Source organism: Harpia harpyja, chromosome 10, assembly GCF_026419915.1.
Source record: "Harpia harpyja isolate bHarHar1 chromosome 10, bHarHar1 primary haplotype, whole genome shotgun sequence".
In the NCBI taxonomy this organism is placed as follows: domain Eukaryota; kingdom Metazoa; phylum Chordata; class Aves; order Accipitriformes; family Accipitridae; genus Harpia; species Harpia harpyja.
Genome location: NC_068949.1, coordinates 1,260,029 through 1,283,519, shown reverse-complemented (window position 1 = coordinate 1,283,519; position 23,491 = coordinate 1,260,029). Strand labels below are relative to the sequence as shown.

The 23,491-nt window shown below is 45.3% G+C and overlaps 1 protein-coding gene across 12 annotated transcripts in view; it reads right to left on the bottom strand.

Annotated features, from left to right (window-relative positions):
* BRD4 (bromodomain containing 4) overlaps window positions 1-23,491 on the bottom strand; it is a 74,632-nt gene that overhangs the window by 48,070 nt on the left and 3,071 nt on the right. For 6 of the 12 annotated variants that reach the window (XM_052799186.1, XM_052799182.1, XM_052799188.1 and 3 more), the window contains exon 2: window positions 6,959-7,052. Coding sequence is in view for 1 of the 12 variants with exons in the window: in XM_052799181.1 (XP_052655141.1) it covers window positions 6,959-7,052; window positions 9,988-10,024 (131 nt within the window). In the remaining 11 variants the exon portion in view is untranslated. Of the gene's footprint in view, window positions 1-6,958; window positions 7,053-9,222; window positions 9,242-9,987; window positions 10,159-23,491 lie in introns of those variants that run through there. The other 6 variants (XM_052799193.1, XM_052799180.1, XM_052799192.1 and 3 more) reach the window with 3 other exon arrangements.

Here is a 23,491-nt window from a genome sequence, read left to right as displayed (position 1 = left end):
CAGCTGATGTTGTTAAAATTCCACTCGGAGCCTTCCCGGCGTCCAGCCCAGCACGTGCCGCTCCCTGCGGGAATAATTTTCCAAAAAAACCACCTTGCTACTGAAAGCTGCATCTGAAAATGCCCAAGAAGCAGGCTGCTTCCAGCTCCCGTGTTATTAGCATTACTTTTGTTTGTGTACATATAGCACGATGAATATGGGACAGGACTGAAGAGTAGTATTTGCTCCTCAAGGCCTGCATGGTATCAGTTTAAAACGATGTTTAAATCCCAACTCAAAAAGTTTCTCTCTCCTCCTCTCCTTTGTACAAGTTCCCACCATCCTTGATTTCAGGAGCCGCATCTCAAAGCCACAACCTGAGCCAGAAAACCCAGGCGAGGGGAAAATTCCCAGCCCAAATTCCCACAGGGTGGATGAAATGTATTTTCCCCGTCCCCAAAACTCAGCCGCTGATGGTGCTGCTCAACGGCGGCACGAGGATAACGCGTCACAACCACGAGCATCCCGGGAAGAGCGGCTTCGCCTCCCGCGCGCCACCAGCAACCTACACTCAAAAATCCCGGGGGATAAACCAGCGAGAGGTCAGCGCATCCTCCTTTTCCGAGGGAGCGGGCTGGGAAACCTCCCGGAGAGAAAGACAAAAGCAAAGGGGTTGTCCGTCCGTCTGTCCCAGGCTGACAGCAACAAAGACCTGTGTACACACTATAAAGAAGCCTCATAAAACATTCCTGGAGATGGATTAGGGCTGGCACGTGCCTCTTTTCCCCTCAAGTCCCTATTATGCTTTAAGGAGATGCTAATTAACCCCATTAACACGTGGAAACAGGGACTGGATTCCTCCAGGATCACCCAGAATTAAAAATTACTGCTTCCACACGGGCAATGATGGTGGTTTAATGAAGGGAAAGTTGGAAAGACCCAAAGCAGTGAAGGTTTTTTGATATCAATGTATTTACACACGAGCATCAGGGATTAATTAGTTGGAAAATAAGGCGGTGGCAGTGTGTCGTCTGTACTGGAAAACAATTTTTAATAGGATAAAGGAAAAAGGAGTTATCCTTTTAATAAAAAATTAATTTTTTTTTATTAAACGACTTAATCCTCTTGCCTCCACTAACAACTCCCAGCAAGCTATCTTTGGTAAAGCCTGGCAGCATCATTTTAAGCATGAAATGGGGATAATGCCGTGGACGGATCCCAAGGCGGCGGCTGTTCCCATAATCCAGGTTTCAATCTGTTTTATCTCTGTGTTTTCTAAGTCCAGGCTGCAGGACACACAAAGCATCATCAGTCAGCAGAAATTACCTGCACGTGGCCACAGGGAAGAACCACACCATCCAAAATATCTTTTATTAGTTAGAGACTGAACGGGAAACTCATTTCCATGCAGCATCATTAGTAGCATTTAGGAATGGATTGCAAAAACCAAATGAGGAGGGTGCAGAGTTTGACCTTAGTCCACGATGCTCACGTGGAGAGCGTAACCAAGACCAAGGATAACTTCTTATCAGTGATTTGCTCCCTCTCCCCCATTGCTGCTGTTATTTTGGGGGAAAATAAAGCCAGTGGGTGGTGTAGTGCAGACGGATTCATTTTCTGTGAGATGCTGGACCGAGCTGGGGACTTTCACACAACACACAGTGGGATACCAAGGAAAAAAAAAAAAAAAAAATCCACCTTCTGCATCAAAGCTGCTGTTGGAGCGAATTTATGCCATATTAATTGAATATTTCAGGATTTAGCTACCAGGATTATACAGCAGCATGTAAGTTTTCCTTAAAAAAAAAAAAAAAAAAAAAAAAGGCATTGAGGAGTGTTTCTATAGCACTGTGGATTTTCAAGCGGTCCAGACCTCTTCTGTATCCATCTTACACGCTACTGAGTTAAATCAGATTGATTTATCCAAGACATCTAGCCCCCAAATTCCCAGACACACGGGGGAAGAAGCTCCTTTTCTCCACCCAGGTGCTCGCAACACAAGAGCGGCCACTTCAGAAACACCCACGGTGACATTAAAACACGCTGCATGCTGCAGTGGATTAATCAAATCCACAGGATAGTGTCTCCATCCAAACCTGACCACAGACCAGATTTAGGACAAGGAGAAGTATTTTACCCCAAATCAGATATCTGCAGCTAGTGTGGTTGCGTTTTTTAGCGTGATTCATCTGAAAAAGAGATGTCCCAAGTTGCACAGACTTTGGTATATAAAAGAAGAGAGAGAAATCCCATCTCGGTATCTCTCTTTACATATTAAGGTATAGAAATAGGTGCTGTTGTTTAAATACCAATTAATAAATATGTAAACTTTACGCTTGCCTTTTTTTCTTCTCCTCCTTCCACTTTGCCGTCCTGGCCACACGGCTCCAGCTCTCCTTCCCCTCACAGTTTCAGAGCTATTTCTTCTTGAAACCGTTTAATGAAACAGCACAAGAATTCCAAGCTAGGATACAGAATATCTAAAAACTAAAATATCTCTAAGATACCACACGAGATCTGAAGGTTGAGTTGTTGGGCGCCTACCACGAACCCTTCCACAAGTCGTATGGGACACAGCGACCCTGCAGACTTCGACGCTATCGCTGTTTAGCAGCAATTTCTGCAAGAAACGGGACGTTTCACCCCGTGAAATCCAAGGTCAAAAGCTTGAGCTGCTCTGTAGCATGACCCCATTCTCACCAGGCTCTCACAGAAACTCCCTCGGACCAGTCGTGCAACTGCTCAGCTTCGCACTTTGTATTTCTTTATCCCTACCCGGCCTGCTGGTGCAGTTTCCAGCGCAGGAATTACTTTGCTGCTGCTGTAAGTGAATTTATTTACAGGCAGAGGAAGAGAATTTGCAACCCTTACCCCACAGCATCACTTCCCACCTCTGAGCAATTTGCATTTGGATTTCCACTTCATCTTTTAACCATTTCTGCAGAAAGGGGACCGCAAAATCCTCACTTCGCAGGTTGTGGCGGCTATTTGGTATCTGTTGTGACCCTTCGTAGTCCGACTGCCCCTCGGCTCTAAAGAAAAACCCGCTCGTCGTTAATTCACGTTCACCGCTTCGTTTTAACGGCACAATCTGTGTCAGTGGGGAAACGCAAAGGGGATTTACTTTTCCATCTGACCGATTTCGGCAGCTGGGGAGCGCCGGCATTCACGCCGCCGGCCAGACAGCATCGTCTGGATGCGGTCCAACCCTCATGCTGCCAGCGGCAGTTATCAGCATCCCTAATCCTCGCTCCCGTGCTGACGGGGACGCTGACCTCCGCAGCTACCTGTGCCAGCTATCCCCTCGCCCCCCAATCCATGCGGATGTTATCCCAGCACTTCCCAGCTGGTTTTAGCTCCACTGGTGCCTTTTCGTGCCCCAGGGGATATGTCTGGGAGTCAAATGTTGAATTCTGTGATTGCTTCAGTCCGCTCTGTGCCCTAAATATAGCAGGTTTCCACGGCAGAAGAGTTTTTATTTATTCTTGTGCCCTAAACCATGGGGTTTCTCTGCTTTTCGGGATGTCTACGCAGCTAGGACAGCAAGAAAAAAATCCATTTATTTCGTTGTTCCCACTATTTTTGGGGGGAGCAGCTATTTCTAGGCTCATTTTTCTATGGCTTGAAGGAAAAAAGATAACACTGACGTGGAATCTGAGCAGCTTTACACCTGATGCAAGAGCTTAAATAGCCATAGCCCCACGTGTTTTTGCACTACAACTCCCACCTGCTTAACAGCAAACAAGTCCCTGCCACAGAAACCACCTACGCTGTAAAGATTTTTGCCATATTTCAAAGAGCAGAGAGTAATTTATTTTTATTGATTACTATCTCACAGTATGATTACAAACCTATTGATTAGAAAGTTAGGCTGGACATATTAAGCAGCAGGAGACACCCAGAGGTGGTTTTATGCAGTGTTAGGGTTTTATACATCATTTTTCTGCAGATGTTCAAGGACAACGGGTGTATAAGCTGGCACGTAACTTACTTGAAATTTCAAGTAGCTTGTGTTTGGTTCAGCCTCCCAGTTTTAAGGCAGTTTTTGAGCCACAGAAAATTCTCAGTGAATATTTTATCGGCTTTCGTCCCTGGCTCAGCGCAGTTATATATTTTAGCTTACAACTCAAATAGATCCTCTTTGCACCCACGTGCAGCTTCCAAGATAAGTCTGGGCAAGATCCATTTCTGCTGAAAAAATGAATGATCCCAGAAACCAAAAAAACATTCGTAAAGGGTGATTTATACCAGAACTACTCACTATCAAATGTTAAGCTAGACTTAAAGGATGAAGAACCACTGCCTTAAGCCTAAACAGGGGGATCAACGGAGATGCCCCCAGCACTGAGTGACAGGTCCTCTGTCCAAGACCTAGAGGTGTGAATTTCAGGTCCCACCACCGCTCTACGACACCATCCAAGTCCATCGCCGACCCAACCTCCTGCAAGCTTGGCGCCGTGTCCTCACCTGCGAGGTCCACGGTGGAGCAGGTCGTCCACTCTGCGGCCCGTGGAGGTCCACGGTGGAGTCACGGTGGAGCGGGTCGCCCGCCCTGCGGCCCACGGAGGACCCACTGCACAGAGAAGACCCACAGACCAGGTGGATGTGCCCTGAAGGAAGCTGTGACCCCGGGGGGGACCCACGCTGGAGCAGTTTGTAAAGAACTGCAGCCTGTGGGAAGGACCCACGTTGGAGAAGTTTGTGGAAGACTGTCTCCCGTGGGAGGGACCCCTCGCTGGAGCAGGGGAAGAGGGTGAGGAGGAAGGAGCAGCAAAGACAATGTGTGATGAACCGACCCCAACCCCCATTCCCTGTCCCTCTGTGCTGCTGCAGGGGGAGGAGGTAGAAAAATTGGGAGTGAAGTTGAGCCTGGGAAGAAGGGAGAGGTGCGGGGAAGGTGTTTTAAGATTTGGTTTTATTTCTCATTATCCTACTCTGACCTTTGATTAGCAACAAATTCATTTCCCCAAGTTGAATCTGTTTTGCCCGTGACAGTAATTGGCGAGTGATCTCCCTGTCCTTAGCTCAACCCATGAGCTTTTCATCCTATCTTTTCTTCGCCCCACCCCAATCAGTTGAGGAGGGGGAGCGAGCGGCTGGGTGGGCACCAAGTGTCAAACCAAGTTCAACCCACCACAACCCTAAAGTGTTCCCATCCAGTGGGATCAACGGAGACATTCCCACCACCACCACCAAGTGACAGACCCTTGGTCTAACACTCCAAGATCTAGAGGTGTGAACATAAGGTCCCACCACCGCTCTACGACACCGTCCAAGCTTGGCACCGCGTCCTCACCTGCTGGCACATCCCAAACCGCCACCGGCTCCCGTTACGGCAGACGGACGGTGCCAGAGGATACGGATTCGCACATCGGCGCGTCTCACCCATGAGTAAAGCTGCCCCATGAGTAAAGTCTAAACTAGTTGGCTGTCGGTTATCTTCGTATCTTATCAAGTCTGAGCCTTCCCCCAATTATCTATTTCAAGACAGTGGCACCCAACATCGTTATCCCAAACTCAATTCCATCAATCCCCAGAGCACCCGGTGCACTAAGGTGGATGGAGAAGATGGCAGAACCTGGGTGTAGGTGACTACACAACTCAGAAAAGCTGTTGAAGAGAAGTTTATCCATTCCAAGTCAGAAAAGTGTCTTTTTTTTTTACCCATTCTACTATTGGTTTTAAACTACGGTGCCAAATTTAAGCATCCTATAGGTGCAACCTGAGCGTGAGGCTATGTCCACCCTTGCAGTTTGAGAACAAAAAAGATTTGATGCCCACTCTCTACTCCAGCCTAATACTTGCAAGAACTGCTCTTTTCCTGGAAAGATGAAGGGTTTTTTTCCCCCCCAATTTTGCTTCTTGCTGTCCACTAACAAGAAATTCTCTGAGGTCAAGGCATTCCTAGAGCAGCTGGATATTTAACACACAGCCTTTCCCACCCGAGACTTCAGAAAACCGATCACTCATCACGTCTGGGCTGTCTGTAACCATACACACCTTGGAGATTTATTATTATTATTATTATAGATAATAAATCTCCAATCTTGCCAAAATATTCAGGTGTCACAAAGCCAACCAAGTACTTTTGAAGATGAAGCCATGAAAAAACAATAGGTGTGTATTTGGGGTGATTTTCCCCATTTATTACCAAGCCTTTTAGGGCAAACTACCAGAAAGAAAACACACTTAGAAGAGCAAGTTCTGGGTCGAGACACCAAAAACCATCACAGTTGTGTCCTGTTTTCCTGAGCTGGGTGAAATACAAACCCCCAGGAGAAGGCAGCTCTGCACAGTGCTGCCTGATGGGCATCCAAGATGGAAGCTGGCTCCCAAAAACACCCAACTGAGCAGAAAGTGGCCAAATTCGGACTCGGTGGCAGCCGTGGGGAGACCACCAGGACTCACTCAAAGCGTTGGCCGAGGGGTACGAGAGGTAGAGCTGTACGTGTACGTCAAAGACAGCAAAAAACCTCATGTCTGATATTCTTAACTACCAGAGAAATACACCAAGATACAGAAAACCCTGAATTATTTCATGTGTTTGAAGCTTCTCCCTGACCTTGCGCTCTCACCTCAGCTCTCCGCTGTTTCTGCCTTTTCTTTTCCCTGCTGGAACCAGCTCCCTTGGTAAAGCAGATTTAAATTCTGCATCTAATAAAGTATCAGGACAATCAAATTTGATCCAGCCTTAACGACGCTGAAGGTTCATATAACACGCTCTTTACTCACTCGCACCAGCAAACGCCTATCGGTAAATCCGGCAAATCCAGGGCCACATTCGCTGCAGCTCGTATGAGATTTACTCAATTCAAAGCACTCGAAGGCAACAAGTGCAGCTCATCCCCGGCTGTAATTAATTCACCTTCTCTCCGGTGACACCCCCAAAAGAGAAGTTACTGCCCCCAAATGCTGGAAATGAGCTGCACCCCACAAATCATGCACTTATCAGCATAGGAGTAAAATTCAGGATAATTACCTGAAATCAGAGTTGACCCTTCGAGGTGTTCGGTTCTTTTTCACCAGCTGAACCCTCTGACCTTCATTTTCGAAGCTACTATTGAAAGAAAGATCTGTAAGGAAAAGAAACACACGTCAATTCATAATTACAGCCAAAAACATCGCTAACTTTTATCCCTTGCCTTTTTGTTCTCCAGATTTCTATTTTTACTGGCAGGAAACAATACATACGAGTCAGAAAACCAGGAACCTTTAACGATGAAAAGCATCGCAATGCAGATGTGGACGGGTGAAGGGATCCAAGACAACAGTCCAGACCATCATCCAAAGTGTGCACGCTTTGGAATTTAAATATTCTGAGAAAAGTTATTTAATTTGAGCTAACCAACCCAATACACCTCTTTCTTTTTGAGAGCTTCAATAAGCACAGGTCTGTTCCCTCGTGTTCTTTCCCCAAACCTCAAAAAGCTCTTTCCAGCTCAGAAAGTCCCTTCCAGTTGTTTAAGCTGGTTGCAAGACCCGGGTTTAACCCAACGCCTGGGACTGCTGCCCAGCTTTAGGCATGTCAAGGCCTGGCTTAGCAGCTTACGAGAGGTCTCGAACCCACCCACAGCCCCAAAGCAAGAACAGCAATGGCTCACGCTCCGGCTTTTCACAGAAATTACCTAAAAAAGCACCGAACACGAGATTTAAGCTTCTACCACAAAGATGATCTCTAGGAGGATGACCGTAACCACAACCAATGCCTTTTTAACATCGCTTGCGCTCGTGAAATACCCACCACACTTCCAGAGCTAGCTCGCCTTATATCAGAGCCGATAAATAAACTATTTAAAACTAATCTTTAATTCCATTTTCAGGGGCAGGACAGACCATAAGGGATAAGGGAGATGCGACGCTTCTTCCCCCAGCCAAGGGAATTCAGCACATAGAATTTAAACTCGAGAGGCCAAAGGACCAGATTAACAGCTCTGACTAACTTTAAGCTTATCCCTAGCAAGCAGGCGTGGAAAATTTAGCTAAGGCAAAGCAAGACTCACTTGCCCTCGGGTGAGAAATACCGAAGGTTGAAAGAGATGTCTGGAGGTCTCCTGCTCACAGCAGGACTGACTTCAGAAGTTCAAACAGGTTGCTCAGGGCTTTGTCACGCCACAGCAATTACTGCCAGGTTTTAATTGACATTTTAGTGCTGGTTTTTCAGAGGTTAAGCTGATACTCACTCTTTACTCAGTGTTTGCTGCTGGTTCAGCTTCCTAACAAAGCCCACCCTGGAGGAAGGTGGACACGAAAGCAGCCTGAAGGATAAAACATGTACCAAACCCTGCACCCAGGCTAAACGAGCTCGTTAAATACTCACAACACTATTTCTTCTCGGAGACAACCTAGCAGTTCCCTGCAGGCAGGTAAATCCACCAAAAGCTTGAAACACCCAGCGGTGCTGCGTGCTTCTGCCTAGCTACGTTTTCTGATACAATTCATGGTCCGTTCTGGCCACTTCTGGTTCTTTTTAGTGATTATAAACTTAAAAACCCCCTAATTCTGTCAGCATTGCTGTTTCACAACTATTGCCATTAACAGACGTGCTCCGTGAATGCCAGGAGGTCACCACCAAGAGACATCCCAGGCTTCAACATCTCACCACTGTGCGACAGATCAGCCCTGGCTCGATGCACAAGGCCACTTGACTCCACACCTCCCCAAAAAATCGACACCGAGAGCAGAAACCTTGCCAAAAACGCTTATTTTGCCTGGGAAATCTTATCTCCATGAAGGCTGTTGGAGCAAACAAAAGTTGTGCTCTGTGGGGTTCGTCCAGCTCTGGGACAAAAACACAATTCAGTTGAAAACAGTCACAAGACAAAATATTTTCCAGGTGCTGCAGTTGGATTTTGCTCACCCCAAGCCACCACTAACACACAAGCAATGCTCTACCAGCAAGATCCCCTGCTAGGATTTCAAAGTGCGTATAAATTAGTATTAAAACCCCAGTTTCCCATGCAAACCGGATGGGGAAAACCCACCCAAAACAGACAACAGTCGTACATGTCCAGGAAAATATGCATCTCGATTTGTGATAATTGTAACAAAATAAATTCCAAGGTCATGTCGGCTCCAAATCCTTGTGCGAGCACAGAAAACCACTCCAGGAAGCACCACGTAGCCCAGCGGTCATTGATTTCTTCTGGCAAGCACCCTCTGATTTCCTAAGAGCCACAACAGCCTGTGCAGCTCTGCCATAACACAGTGGAAAGCTGAATTTCAGTTTCATGTATACATACATACCTCCTCTATACATTTTCTCAGCTTGCAGCCATGTGCTTTATCTTCAGAGACTCGCTGCTGGCACCTGGATATCTCAGCCCTCCAGATGTGAATTAATTCATCCACCTAACGAGCCTCGCTCTGGAGGCTCAGACACTTCCAAAACAGATTTTTCTATTAATTAATGCTTCCCAACTTCTCACATGTAGCCATTCCCCCCCCCCCTTAATAGTTGTGGTTTATATTGAAAGTCCAATTTCGACTTCGGCGCTCCTTTAATAACACCCCAAGTTTGACACTCGAATGAGAAGCGACAACCGAGTGACACTTCCCAACACCACAAACAAAGGAAAGGAAAATACTGAATTTGATCCAGGAATCGAATCTGAAAGCTTTAGTACGAGACAGTTTGCTCATAGAGTCGCTGCTGAATTGGTCCCGGATACTGACTGAACAAGAAGAGTTGACTTCAGAGAAAATAAAACCCATTTTTGCTCAATATACCACTTTTTGCTCCTTTTTTTACTCCACGACCAGGCTGTTCTGTACCGAAAACAGCCACTGCACCAATAAAGATACAAGCGTGCGCAGGCGCCATCTGATTGCACAACTTGAAAGCAGCCTTATCTCTCCGTTTGCTTTCATAAACCCTGTAAACACCAACCAGAGAAGCAACGCAGAAGGAAACACAGAGGATTTAACTAAAAACATTGCCATCGCAGTCCAGGAGAGCCGCTCTCATGTTGTTTTGCGGTCAGAGAAACAAAACCCAAGCACTTTTAGTACCTGATTCACCTGGATATCTCAATTTCCACACCAGCATCCAATCCAACTGCGGCCGCAGACCCGGATGCGATCCAAGGAACGTTATTTTGATGATCCAAAGTCCGAGTCCGTACGTTGGATATTGCTTACCAAGGGCTGCACAGGCAACCCGGGCTGAGGCTAAGGCTTTTCCTAGGAAGAGCAAGCAAAACAGCAGATAATAAAATAAAATAGGGAGTTACTGGTGTTTTGAATACCAAGAAAGGTTTTCCTCCTCCTTACCCTAGTTCTCAAGACTCCTCCTGCATTCACAGGCCTTCATCAGACACTAGCACTAAGCACTTTACAAGCATTTCAATAAATCCCTGCCTGGATGAGGCACCAAATTGTGCCTATAGTTTCTGTTCTATAATACTCAGACCTGCATAATATTGAATAGCTGCCAAAAAAAACCCAGTTGCACTCAAGGCAATACTCCAGTGCTAGCCCCAAACACCACGCAACCTTTTTATTTGAGGGTAAAAACCGCAATTTTCTACAGCAGGAGAACCTTAATACCTCTGCAAAACATGCTCTGATTTTAAAGCAAGAAAATGTAGAGAAAAATCAGCGATTTTAACAAAACCAACAGGAAACGAGGACAAATGTGACCACGTTATTTGCTCAAACTGGTTTGCTTCCCGAGTGGAGGACTTCTGGTATTTAAGGGAGGGGAGGACACAGATAAGCGTCTGTGCCCACAACCAGAGTCAACGGTGAAGTTAAAACTGTTGTTAAACCCAGCAGAACCTACTCAAAAATCAATGGTTTTGGTCATATAGGCAACGTAGTAGGTCATTATAGGTGAAACAACAGGTATTTTCATCCACGTCAGGCAAATACACATATCCAGTACGCCATACAAGGCAAATCCAATATACGAAGCCAAGAATTACATTTTAAATAAGTGGGAAACATCACGTAAAATACATTTTCAGAAATTGCTTTGCTAAAATTTCTCCTGCTTTTAGTACTCCATAGTTTCCTCCATAGGTAAATTCCCATTTGAATGTACACATGACCTAGCCCCGGTACCAGATTTTCCCCACTTTTCCAGCAAGTTATATACAGATACTTGAAGTTTTTGCAAAAGCAGAGACTAAATTTCTCATTCTTGAGGCAAACAGAACAAACTTCACCCTATCCCGTCCAGCAGAAGCATAATTTAAAATTAATAACATCAATTTAATAGAGAGTAAACTGCTTAAACATGCTAGGTATGAGATTTAATTCAGGTCATCAACCAGCTACACGCTGCAAACACGTATTAGCGCTCTGTAGCCTGGAAAGAGTTTTCCAACAAGACCAATTTAGCCTCAAATCCTTTAATTAGCAGTAAGAGAAGCTGAGTATCCAGCTACAAACAGAGATCCGCAGATTCAAAGTGCAATTAAGCCACAGGGATGGGAGAAAGTCACAAGGTGTTCGTGGCCAGGAGCTGCAGGTTGACGAGGTTTTACCTTCAGAATTAAGCAGTTTGTATCTGAGAAGGGTTTGTGCCCCAAGAACCATCCTCCCCCAAGCCAAATCAGACCCCACCTCCCTCCAAGCACCGTCGTTCTTGAATTTGTTTTAATATTGCTGCTACCAAAGGGCTCAGAAAATAGCAAAAGTTTATCTAAGATCAATTCAGGGCCCCAGGCAATCGGTCTGGGATCTTCAAAGCACTCGAGTCCCGACCGCAAAGTGGAAGTCACAAATGTATCTTGAAAAATTTCTGATGAACGAGCAGACAACACAATTAAAAAGCAAAGCCAACGCATCTCAAACATCAAGCCTCGGTCTCCTCCGAGCAGCTCAGTGCACCGGGAGTCCCGCACGTGTTTGTATTTTAAGGGCACTTACGCCAGCAACGCGCAATGTCACCGATGAGCTTCAACCCAGAACTTGGCCACAGGGTCTTTCAAAGACACCTGAAAGCAACTCGACTCCTCGTGCACTCCCCAAACAGGTTATTTTATCCTGTGTACAGTCATGCTGCACCTCAAAAACACGGTCTGGACTCCCAGTGTGAGGCTCAGAGTCCAAAACGACCCAACTGCAATGTCAACTCTTTACTTTCAAGGATTAAGAAGGTAAAACAAAGCTGCAAAAGGAAAACCAGATGCAAATACTCAAAAGTATTGCATCAAAAGGGCAGAGAGGTGGTTTTATATTCAAATTTCTGCCTGGTCAAGAGACTCTCAGTCTAACCGATCCCAGAAATTAGCCGTTTCCTTTCTCTTAATTGCAGAGAGCGCCTTGAGAGACCTGAAAAATCACAAGTTTAGAAAGTATTAGCAGCTGCTATTCTGTTATTAGAACAAGTCTGATATGGAGCTGCTAGAGGAGTGGGACTTTCTCCTCCTTCCCTCCCTCGGTGCGCTCACCCACAACCAGAAGCTATCTTTAGCACGAGGCTGCAGCCAGAAAAGCCAACTTTTAATCCATTAATTGATAATTTGCTACCAACGATTCTCGACAGAGTTGAGCATATGAAGCCACCGTATTTTATAAACCATGTAAAAATTAATTCAAGAGTTTATAGCCAAAGCAATCAACACCAACCTCAACATTTATCCAGGAGGGAAGACATTTCATGCAGCAAGAGGCTGCGGTGCTGGTAGCGTGACTAACGCCCGGACAAGTCAGGCGGTGTAACATGGAGAGCATGTTTCTACTCCCACTTAAATTAAAATGGGAGTGAGCAACTCAGCGGAGAAGAAAAGCCAGTGATCCACTTCAGGGTCAGCATGCCCCAAGCACAAGCACGCTGTTAGAGGAGAGCTGGGGCTGTAGACAGCTCCAAGGTCCTTGCAAATTAAACAGGGATTTTTAGAAAATCGTCAGGCTAACGAGCAACCCAAACTCACTTGTAAATCACTGTTGCCGACAATAAAATAAGCTTTCTCCAGCGAGGTGGGGAAGGACACGTCCTCCTGGGTATGCTCAGAGTTGCAGGAAAAGAAGATTACTTGGCCCTGAGATGTTCCTGCTAATCCTTACCACGGAGTAAATTACTCATTTCAGCCTAAATTAGCTCACAGGTGAGGTCAGACAACTCGGACATCGCGTGGCAAAAGCCCCGAGCTCACACTAACTGTGCTGAAGAACATCAGAAACCTCCCCAATATCTCAAGTTCAGGTTCTGCGGGTCTTGGTTCGACCACAGCACCCCCTCCACAGACCAGTCTGATCTTCTAACCGCCCGAACAAACACCGGGAATATTCCAGGGTGGAATATCAAGGCAGTTTGGCATTCATAAAGCAATTTCTTAGTGGCGTGGAACAAGTCAACGGGCTTCTGAAGAGCCACCCAGCAGGTGAGAAAGGCCACCTCCATCCTGGTGACAAGAGATAAGGAGAGAGGAGGAGAAGTGGCCAAACAGGAGCACATCAAACACCTAGCACCCCATCTCCAGTAAAGAAAGAGAGCAACCCTTCAAAAATCTGTCCTCCACACTTCCAAAACACACTTTGGAACACTTATTATTCAAAATCATTGAAGACCCCAGTCTTTACTAGGGACTTAAAGTTTAAGTCACTGCCTGTTCATCATCTCTGTACCATTAAAAAGTTGCTCCTTGGCTCTTTTCTGGTGGTTTTTTTTGCAATCAGCAAGATCATTCGCCCCTTTTCCTACCCTATTTTTCCAAGTGCGCTGAAAAGACATGGGTGTAACCAGATGGATCTTCCTCCACTGCAAGCTCCCGCGCATTCCTACCTGGAGTCTCCTAATAAATCATTAATCCGTGGAGAGGGATCAACCTCCTTGAGCTTAGTTTTAAGAGAAAACAGTTAAACCTAAGCTCTTGAAGGATGCTCAGCATATTTTATCAATATCCAGCCTTAAAACACAGATCTAAAAGACAATTTCCTTCTAAAAAAGTCAGGTTGACCGTAAGGATTACGATCCTATGTTCAAATGCCCAGTCTAAAGTAATCTCACCTTTAGGCTAGGCTTTTTTAGAAGCACATTTTGGGCTTCAAACCTTTTAGTATCAGCCTTGCAATAACAACTATGCTTTGCCCTGCAGCTCTAGCTGAATTCACGTTCCTCTTCAGCCCACGTCTGTAGATACCGAGAGATCACAACTGCTCAGCATCGCATTTTTCAGGCGCTATCAATAGTCCGCAAGAACACAGGGCTCCCGAATAGCTGCCTTTCCCAGAGAAACTTAACTGGAAGCTGAGGTAAGAAAGGACAAACCAAGGTCAGACCAAAAATAGCCGATAAAAAAGAGAAGGCAAAACAAAAACGTCTTTAAAATGTGAAAAATGCAGTGCCCTTAACTGGTTAAATGTGTCCTGAGCCATAGAAAAAATGCATTAAAACCAGCAGGACAGTTAAACCAGTTCAAAGCAAAGCTGCTAGGCTCAGAGGAGGACAACATTAGATCACATCTAAGACCTAGAAGTCATTCTGGGTCCCGTTAAGAATAGTATCTGTTAAGCAAAGACCTATTTTACTAACGCTTATGCAGTTGCACGGCTCTAAAAAAGAAGATATCCCCAAAAAACCGCTCCAAACACCCTGCCTAGTAACGATATATCCCTCTCTGCTGCTTGTACCTTAAAAAGGGTGTCAAGAGGACACCAAAGTGCTCTGAAAATTCACCTTTTACTCCTCGGGCTCTGCAAACAGTTGGAATTTTCCCCTCGGACTAGAAGAGCGATCGGCAGCTCTGCAAACAAACATCCATCAACAGGCACAAGGTCAGTCCCATCTGTAAATATGTCGTCTCCGACTCAACGGCAGGAATAAGCGGCAATCTTGTTTTTCTTGTAACCTGATATGGTTTTTACAGGGAATTCTTCTGTCCAGGACAGCATCCAGCCCTAAATGCAGGCAAGGAGAAGCAGTAAAAGGCTCTTCACTACCTTTATTCTACAAACAGACCCTGCTCTGTCGTCTTTGTGCTCAGAGATGTCTTAGTTTACCAGTGCAGATCTTCAATTTTGCTAGCAACAGCATAATAAATCTTATTTTTCCCCTTTTCACCCTTTATCCTCCTGAATTACACCCCAATTCAGTAGGAAAGGGTCACACCGGGGGTTTGGAAGCAGCATAAAGTCTTCTTAAATACATCAAAAATAACGGTGACGTTTAGTTTTGAGCTAGCAGCGAAGCTCAAACCCCATTTTTAGCGTTCATCCCTTTTCCCCATCACCGAATTAATCCTGAGCTCCCTAAACCAGAGCAAGACATCAAGTATCGAGCGCACTCAGGCTCACATCGCTCAGGTTTTACAAGCAGGGTCGCTGCATAGGCTGAAATGCTGAAATCTACCTACAAATTCAAAAAAAAAAAAAAAACACCACACAAAAAACCCAAAAACCAGCCCCAACCACAAACATCTCAGGTAACCTTTGGACCAGCAATTTGCACTCCAATCCCGTCCTCCCCCCATCGGTATTAAACTCTGAACTCCGAGAAGTGACTTTGCCTACGCTCGGCAGCGTAATAAAGACACGGCTTTGCCACTTGCACCATAAAACCAAAATATATTTAGAATTTGGCAGAGGGTTTCACATCTTGCTACCAGGATGTTCCTGCTGCTGTTATTCCAGTAGACAAATACGAGAGTTTTATCACCCAAATCTTGCAAATAGGAATACACCTATCAGATAAGGATTAAAAACGCTTTATAAAAGCAAATATAATACCACCCGAGATAATAATTTACAGCAATGGTGATTTTTGTGCTGGCAAAGAACCTGCCTCTGGCACCACAACCTTTAACTTCAGCATCAGCTTTGGTGGAATGAGTATTCTTCGTACTAATTTTAAGAAAATTATCACCAACAGCTTGCTCTGCATTTTTTCCTCCTCCCTTAGGAGGTGATAAGATATAGGGGAGAGCCATGAGCATCAGGACTCAAAGGTTTAGGTCAAGTGATTTAAAGGCAAGTGATTTAAATTGATTTCTTCTGATTTTTTTTCTTTAAGTGGAAAATTAGCACCTACTCGGCAGTGGGCAGAGTCATTTGATCCCATCAAGTCCAGAGGAGTGCGGGGAAAACCTTGCTTGAGACAACCAGCTCCCTCCAAAACTGCAGCTGGGCTGTCTGGATTGAATTGATTATAGTTTCACCTTCCAAAAAAAGCTACTTAGAGACAATTTGAGCACAAATCTCAATCCCTGCTACACCGCAGACCATATACATGCATGTAATTAATGAGGGGATACCAGGAAAAGCCCAAGTTCCTACTTCTGAGGCAGAAACTTGTTTTAAATTTAACAGGAGCAGCGCGTTGGGGTTCAGAGGAGCCTTCGGGGAGTGGTTACAGATTCCCCATTACAGCACCATCTCCAAATTACGAGGAACTGGTCGTTCCACCTCTTGGGTGCAGCTGAGTCGCATAGCAGCGAAGCTGATTCTCAACAAGAGGAACGGAGATGCGAGCTCACCGTTTGATTTTAAACGTGACCATTGTCAACCCTAATCAGCAACTCTGCAAGAGAAACTTTAAAATTAAACCCCAAATCTTGATTCTTCCAAAAAATCAAGGTTTTACATACAAAATGTGATGCCTTTAAAAGATTTTGTCAGTAGGAAAAGGAGACAAAAGAATTTTTATAAGAAGGTTAATTTAATTTGTAGCCTTGCTACAAGGCTGATGTCTCAGCCAGCTCGCTGGCAAGCCAGGGCTGCAACGCTGGGATGTTTTCAAAGCAGAATTGTGGCGAATTTAATCATAACCCTCCAAGGTTCAGCTCTGCAGGAGGACCCAAGCTCACCCTGCCTCCGCAACTGCCTTTCCCTGGAGCTGTCGGATAACTGGATAAACCAGCCTGGCAAAGGATTTCCAAAGCAGAGATGTTGTTAGTGAAGAGATTTCCCGACCGATCCGTAGCTACTCGGCACCTAGCTCGTTAAAAAAAAAAGAAAAAAAAGAACCATGGCAAGTAATTCAGTGTTTTCTGTATTTTTTGTAATGACAATCAAGACCTGCCAGCCAAAAACCCAAACAAATCTCCTATAAATCACACTCCTTTCAAATTATCCTCTTCCAAAACAAGAGCTTGCACATAAAAGATGAAGAATGACTGTTTTCAGGTAGTTTAGGAAAAAAACAGAAGAGGTGCATTGAGCTCAGGAAAGCTGGACCTACGAGGACAGTCTCACAGCAGTTATTTAGTCCTGGTTTTAGAAAGCCTGCAGCCCAACACAATTTTGTTGAGTATCTTCTATTTAATTAATTAGTCGTGACCTATTAAAGACAACCCCACAGGTCTGATTTCCCATCACTCCGGTGTTATGCAAGTAAGGGGTGTAGGCGCGGAGTAAAAGGGATTTTGCACCGCAGAGCTTTAAGCTGGGCTTAAAAGTTTCAGGAGCAAATCAGCTGAGTAGAGCCGGCCCGTCTCACAGCTGGTCCCAGTTCCCAGGGTTTCAGTCACTGCCACTCAGCTGAGAAAAACTTCCTGCCCCAAGGATATTACTTTTTAAGGGTTATTCCTCTCACTTTAATACCTCTTCAGCTCATCAAATTAGCATAAAAAGGGCAACTGGGTGATTACAAACTGTCTCATGACTTTCCAAGAAGGAAGGTGCTTCAGGAACGTGGCTTTGTTGGTCCTGCTTAATGTTTTAACTCGCTGCACTGCATGTTCTCTGTAAAAAATGCAGAAAAAAAGGAGCTATGCAACCCAAAACGCAAAGTCATCAAAATACGAACATACCTACCCAGCCTGGCTGAGTTTTTGTCCCTGCATTGAATTAAAACAACATAAACCCTAAATTTTTCACTCTGCTTTTGCAAATTGAAAATACAGCTCAAGAGAGGATGGGCACAGCACAAATATTCCAGAAAATAGAATTTCATGTCGAGGATAGTCCCAGGGAAAACGCCTCCATGCCGAGTCCTTCCCGCAGGACAAGCGGCCGTGGGGCTTAAGCCAAAGCTGACTCCAAAAACCTCCACTTGAGCCAAGCACAAAGGAGGTGAAACCACGGTGTCACATCCCTACAACCCACCAGGAGACTGTGGAAGAAGAGCTGTGCCCATTGGATCACCTCCCTGCTCCATCCGTAGCCGCCAGAAACAGGGAGGAAGACCTTACAGCAACAGAAATTATGGAGAGAGAAAGAAATAATGAACACACTTATTTTGAGAAGGTTTTAGGCCACTAAAGCTTACTTTTCTGGCATGATGGAGCCCACAGCTGCTCTGGAAGACCAACCCGGTATCAAAAGAGCTTTGGGGGTGTAGCTGAGGAAAAGGAAGGAGAAGCATTCAAAAGTTGACCTGTAACCATTAACTGAGGATCTTGACCATAAACCAAGACTCCTACCACATACAGACAGGTTCCCTACGCAGCAAACGCATCCTAGGCATCTTTTTTTTTTTACCAAGGCAAATTGCATAAACCCAAAACAAGGTGAAAACAAACTTTCTCCTCGCTGGTCTGAAAAAAGACGCAGTTATTCATCTGGCTGCGGTGCCGCCCGGCTGTCCCGCTCTCCTCCCAGCCCAAAATAACCCCTCAGCAAAGGATAAAAAATAAAAATATAGTTCCCCACGTGGCTGCACAGATGTTTTTGAGCAGGAGGGAAAACAGCAGGTTACCGCCGAGGAAGCCCAGAGCAAGAGGAGACACTTTAGAGCGGGGAAACACCCTTTGGTATCCAAGTTCCTACACCCCAGCTCGGTCTGGGGGAGCAACAATCCCAGTTCTCGAACGATAACGTTCGTTGACACAAAGAGCGACGCATGGATTTGCTGTGGAGCAGGCAGACACCACCCCTGGGGTGAGATTGCCTATATTTCACTAAAATTAAGTATTTTTAGGGTTCAACAGATCTTACCTAAAGCTGAGATCTACCCAAAGATGAACTAAGTTGCGCTCGCGACTCCAGCAAGCAGAAAAGGATAAAAAGCAACGCCTGCTCTGCACCACTTCCACTTGTTTTTAACCCGAAACTTCCCCAAGAGACCGCAGCTCACCGGCGGTGGCACAGGTCACCTGCAAACTCCTTCCCTACAGAGCTCCAACTCTGGTTGAGTCTTGTGGTAAGAATATACCCGAGCACCAACATCTGTGGGCTGAGCATCTCTATAAACACAGGTTTTATTAAAAAAAATAAATCAAACTGCACATTCCTGAGCCAAACAGCGGATCCTTTTGCTCACGTTGTAGAAAATAAGCTGCAAAACCACCTCAAATATTCCATTTTTTTTCCTAGCATCCTTCCTACTTCTCCACTCTTGTTACCATTAATTTTTACCGCAAGGATTTGCCTCTCCAGAAGCAGCTGCTACTGATGGGGAAAAAAAACCAACAGCGAATCGCAAACATTTCGACAGTCCACGAGATTACAGCTCGTTGAATAGCTCATTTATTGCACCTCATTTCCTATAATTAATTTATTATAAACTTAAGGATTATTCTTTAAATAATCTGCAACCCTGCTGGCTGATCGCTCCAAGCGCGCCGCGAGTCTCCGGGATAAATCAACTCAGAACGGCTCAAATAATTTTTAAACGTTATTTTAATTAGCAGGTATGACATAATTTAAGTTTCCAAGCTTGTTTTTCTTTCGTATCTCAGTTATTAAAGCCAACGTGCTGGCAGACAATAATTAAATTAAGCTGACATGATACTGTAAAAGACTATTTAATTGCTGAGGTACCCAGGTTCGTTTCAACATATAATTGCTTAATTATGCGTGTATTCATTTAACATTATTCAGATTTTTTAAGTGCGCTGCTCATCACACAAGTAAGGCAAAACCTGACCTATAAATCTCAAATTTTAATTTAATTCAGCGCCCATTCAAATAAAACACAAACCGCTTTGTTAGTGCTGCTCTGCACCCGTCTGACCCCCTCGCAGCTCGCTAAGCCTAATAATCCATCAGCGCTAACGAGGAGGCACGCGACTAAAGCACAACTTTATGCTTTATAAGTCTAATAAACCAATTTTTGAGTCGAGTGAACGCAGTTTTGCTCCAACAACTCCCCCAGAAGTTGCACGGGGAGTTCACGTCAGTCCAGTCAGAATAAAATCTGATCTATTTCAACGACCCTTCTGCTACTCACTAATTCTGCCACATTGATATATATTTTTTGATAAGCCCAAGATGTGCTACTTGCCAGCCCCCTCTAGTTCTCGGAGGAAAACCACCCCAAAGTCTAGTTTTCAACAGTTTGCTGAAATCTCAGGTTTACCTGATTTTTAGCTGATTTGCCATGGGAAACCCGCAGCACGCCCAGACAGTCTGTTAAAAGTAATATGAAAAAAGCAAAATAATTTGCAACCAAGGAACACAGACCTGTCCCAGGAAACTCTTCCTTTGCTCGGCAGCTGGACCACATCTGCTTTGCAGGCTTCAAGACCCCTTTGCTTCCCCCACGACACCAGGTTTTGGGGTATTTTGTCTTAAAAACATGTATTTTTTTTAACTTGCAGGTTTGATATTGTCATTACGGGAACATTCCTGAGCTGCGTTAGAAGCTTGCAAAGCTTCATTAGGCTTGAAATGTTGTTGTAACAACAACTTAATTGAACAAAAATCAGCGTTTGAGCTAAACCTTGACTAACGAAGGAGACAAACCTCACGTGCCCTCAGCTCCCTCCCTTTCCTAAATCAGGAATATTTCTTCGGAAGCCAACAAACCAACATTATATCTATCAAATTTCAAACCAATTCACGACTTCCCACTTCCAGGCTATCGCTCACGGAGTTTCTGGTTTCAGGATGCTTGCCCAAGTCCTTGTCGCTACCGAACAGTTCCTGTTTTCAGGTGGTTTTATTTATTTTTTTTTTTTTTTAAAAGGCTGTTTTATGTTTCTCTGGATCCGCGCCATCTCCCTCCTCCTTCAGGCTTCGCCATCGCCTCGGAGTGAGAGTTAGGGCAGGACCATCCCAAGCCTTCTGGCAAAGTTATAATTAGTAACTCTCCTCCCGCTCGCAGTAATGAGCGGCAACACAGACATGAGCAGTTAACTAAGGGACAAAATTCCCCCTCCCCAAAATACTGGGAATGGTAACGAAGCTGCTTTTTCCCATTAAAATAGGGATTAAAAAAACCCAGGAGGCAAGTTTTGCTCCTCAAACGCACACTGGCACTTCCAAAATACTTTGGTCTCAATAATTTTGGACAAAACCTCCCCATTTTCCTTCAATTCCAGATGAAGGCAACACACAGCACAAAGTTCCTGCAGGAAAAGCTCAAAAGTATCAAGAAAGAGGGATGAAACGTGCCTAAAAAGGAAGAGTTTGGGGTTTCTGCGGGTTTGGGTCCTCCACCCCAGTTCTCAGCTGGGAATTTCAGCCTCACTTCGAGGCATTTCACATCCTTCCCCCATCCCGACACCTCTCCCTTGATGCTCTCCAAGTGATATTTGGATCTGTACAGAAAACATCGTATCCCAACAGAGCCTTCCCTGCGTGGAGGTGTCCGCTGTACGGCAGGAGACGTGAATTAAGACAACCGCAAGTTTGTAGTGCACGAAAAACACTCTTAATCCCGATGGTCATCGAAGCGGAGAGAAACACGAAGCTGGTTTTTCGACACCTTCCCCAAATACCACCAAAGTTCCCAGAGGCGCTGCCGCTCAGAGAAATCAGAGCAGAAAAGCCCTGCACTGGAATTTAACTTTTGCTCTCAACCCAAAATGACCTTTCAGGATTTTCTCCAAACCGGTATTTAATGACTATCAAACCCTTTTGAGCTATTTAATAAAAATAAGAGGTTGCAGAGCGCTCGCTTGAAACTAAAACCGGGGTTTTCGTTACAAACCAACGCCGAAACATCCCAGCTCGCTCGACGGGAGCTTTGGCAGCACAAGCGGCACGCGATAAACCCTTCACCCTTCCACGTCGCTGATCCGATATGGCATCAATTAATTTATGTGTTGGTCCAGCAGAATTCCAGTCCTTTTTCCACTGCTGCGAGTTATCCGTAGCTCGGTTCTGGAAGTTTTACAGCAAGACGACGACTCCTTCATGGCTCATATACAACTGGGTCTTCTTAACCCTGGCTAAGGAAAGTTATTTTGATATTCTGCTTTGAAATAACCAAGATCCGCATCAGCCAGGGGACTTAACCTGGAGAGGAAGGTGGATTCAGAAGCGGCACGCGAGCTCCCTGTGTTGGGATTCCCTGGCTCTGCCGGGCAGCTTCCCCTTTCACATCCGCTCTGCAGAGCCGCTCTTTGAATCACACTAATCCTCACCCAAAAAAACCCCAGTAACCCTGCCAATATTTCTCCAAAAGCTTTTGGATTTAGATGTTAGAGAGCTTTAAAATGCCCATTATTCAATTACACCCCAAAAAACCCCTACCAATTCCCTCGTAAGCTTATAGAGACTTCGTTTTCCTTCATTTCATAGCAAGAAATCTCAAAAACCAGATTAAAACCTGGACTCAGACCCTTCCTCCAGCAGTATCGGGGACAGATTTCTTCCCCACTCACTGCTTTGGTCGAAGCCGAGATGCAATTCATCCTAGAATTTAACACAGACGGCGTGCGACGAGCCAGGAGGCAACACGAAACCCCTCCTAACAGCCGCCATCGGTTGTTCTTCCTTCCCTGCGCACGTTAACATCCCTTATCCGCCGCTTTCCAGGGAGATTTAGGCTTTATAGAACCCTCCCAAGCAGATGCGGTCAGGTTACGGTGATCCACCCACTGCTATCTCCCAAAACGAGATGCCGTCCTATTCTTGTGCCCCTTCTATATTTAGGAAGGCAACGCTCGCAACGACCCCGCTGCTGTAACGGGGAGGAAATATTATTTCACGAAACATCACCCATCACTACGAACGGCAAAGTAACGCGGCCGGGATGTGCCTTTATCCTCCCCGTTCACCGCCAGATCCAGGGGACGCTGACATTACGCGTTAGCGCCGACTCAAATCCCACAGATTTCACCCCGTTTTCGCTGGCAGAGCTGTGCCTGGGTTCGTTCTCGGCAGAATACTCGGGATTTTGTGCGGGGTTAAGGTAAAATACCTTCCTGCAAATAAATGGTTTACATTCCTGAACTCGGTCCAAACACTGTTTGCCAGTAGATAATTACCAGACCATAAAGTTTACTTTGGAGAAATTGTTCCAAAATATCAAGAAATTGTAATGAGGGGCGTTTGATTACGTACATTCGATTACAGCTCCCCTCGACCGAAGCGCGGAAAACCAAAAATAACTTAATAAAAAGTAATTAGAAGCACCGGAGCAACCGGCAGGTCGTTTGCCGCGGTGAGATGGATTCCTACCCGCGCCGCCCTCCAACCGAAGCACAATCCCCGTTTCCTCTTAAAACAGAAACGGGATTTACGCTAACGATGATGGCTTCACTGCCTGCGGTAATTTAGCTAATAGCTGGTCACCTCCACCGCAGTCACACTCGGAGTATCATCAGATAATGCAGCAACAACAGTTATTCAGCTTTAAGTAATTAATGTAGTTGGAGGGGAATAAAATCATCAGGAAAATCGTGTTTTACTACTTTTACATGAGTAATCCCGTTCTCTGCCAAGGTACAAAGATTAGAGG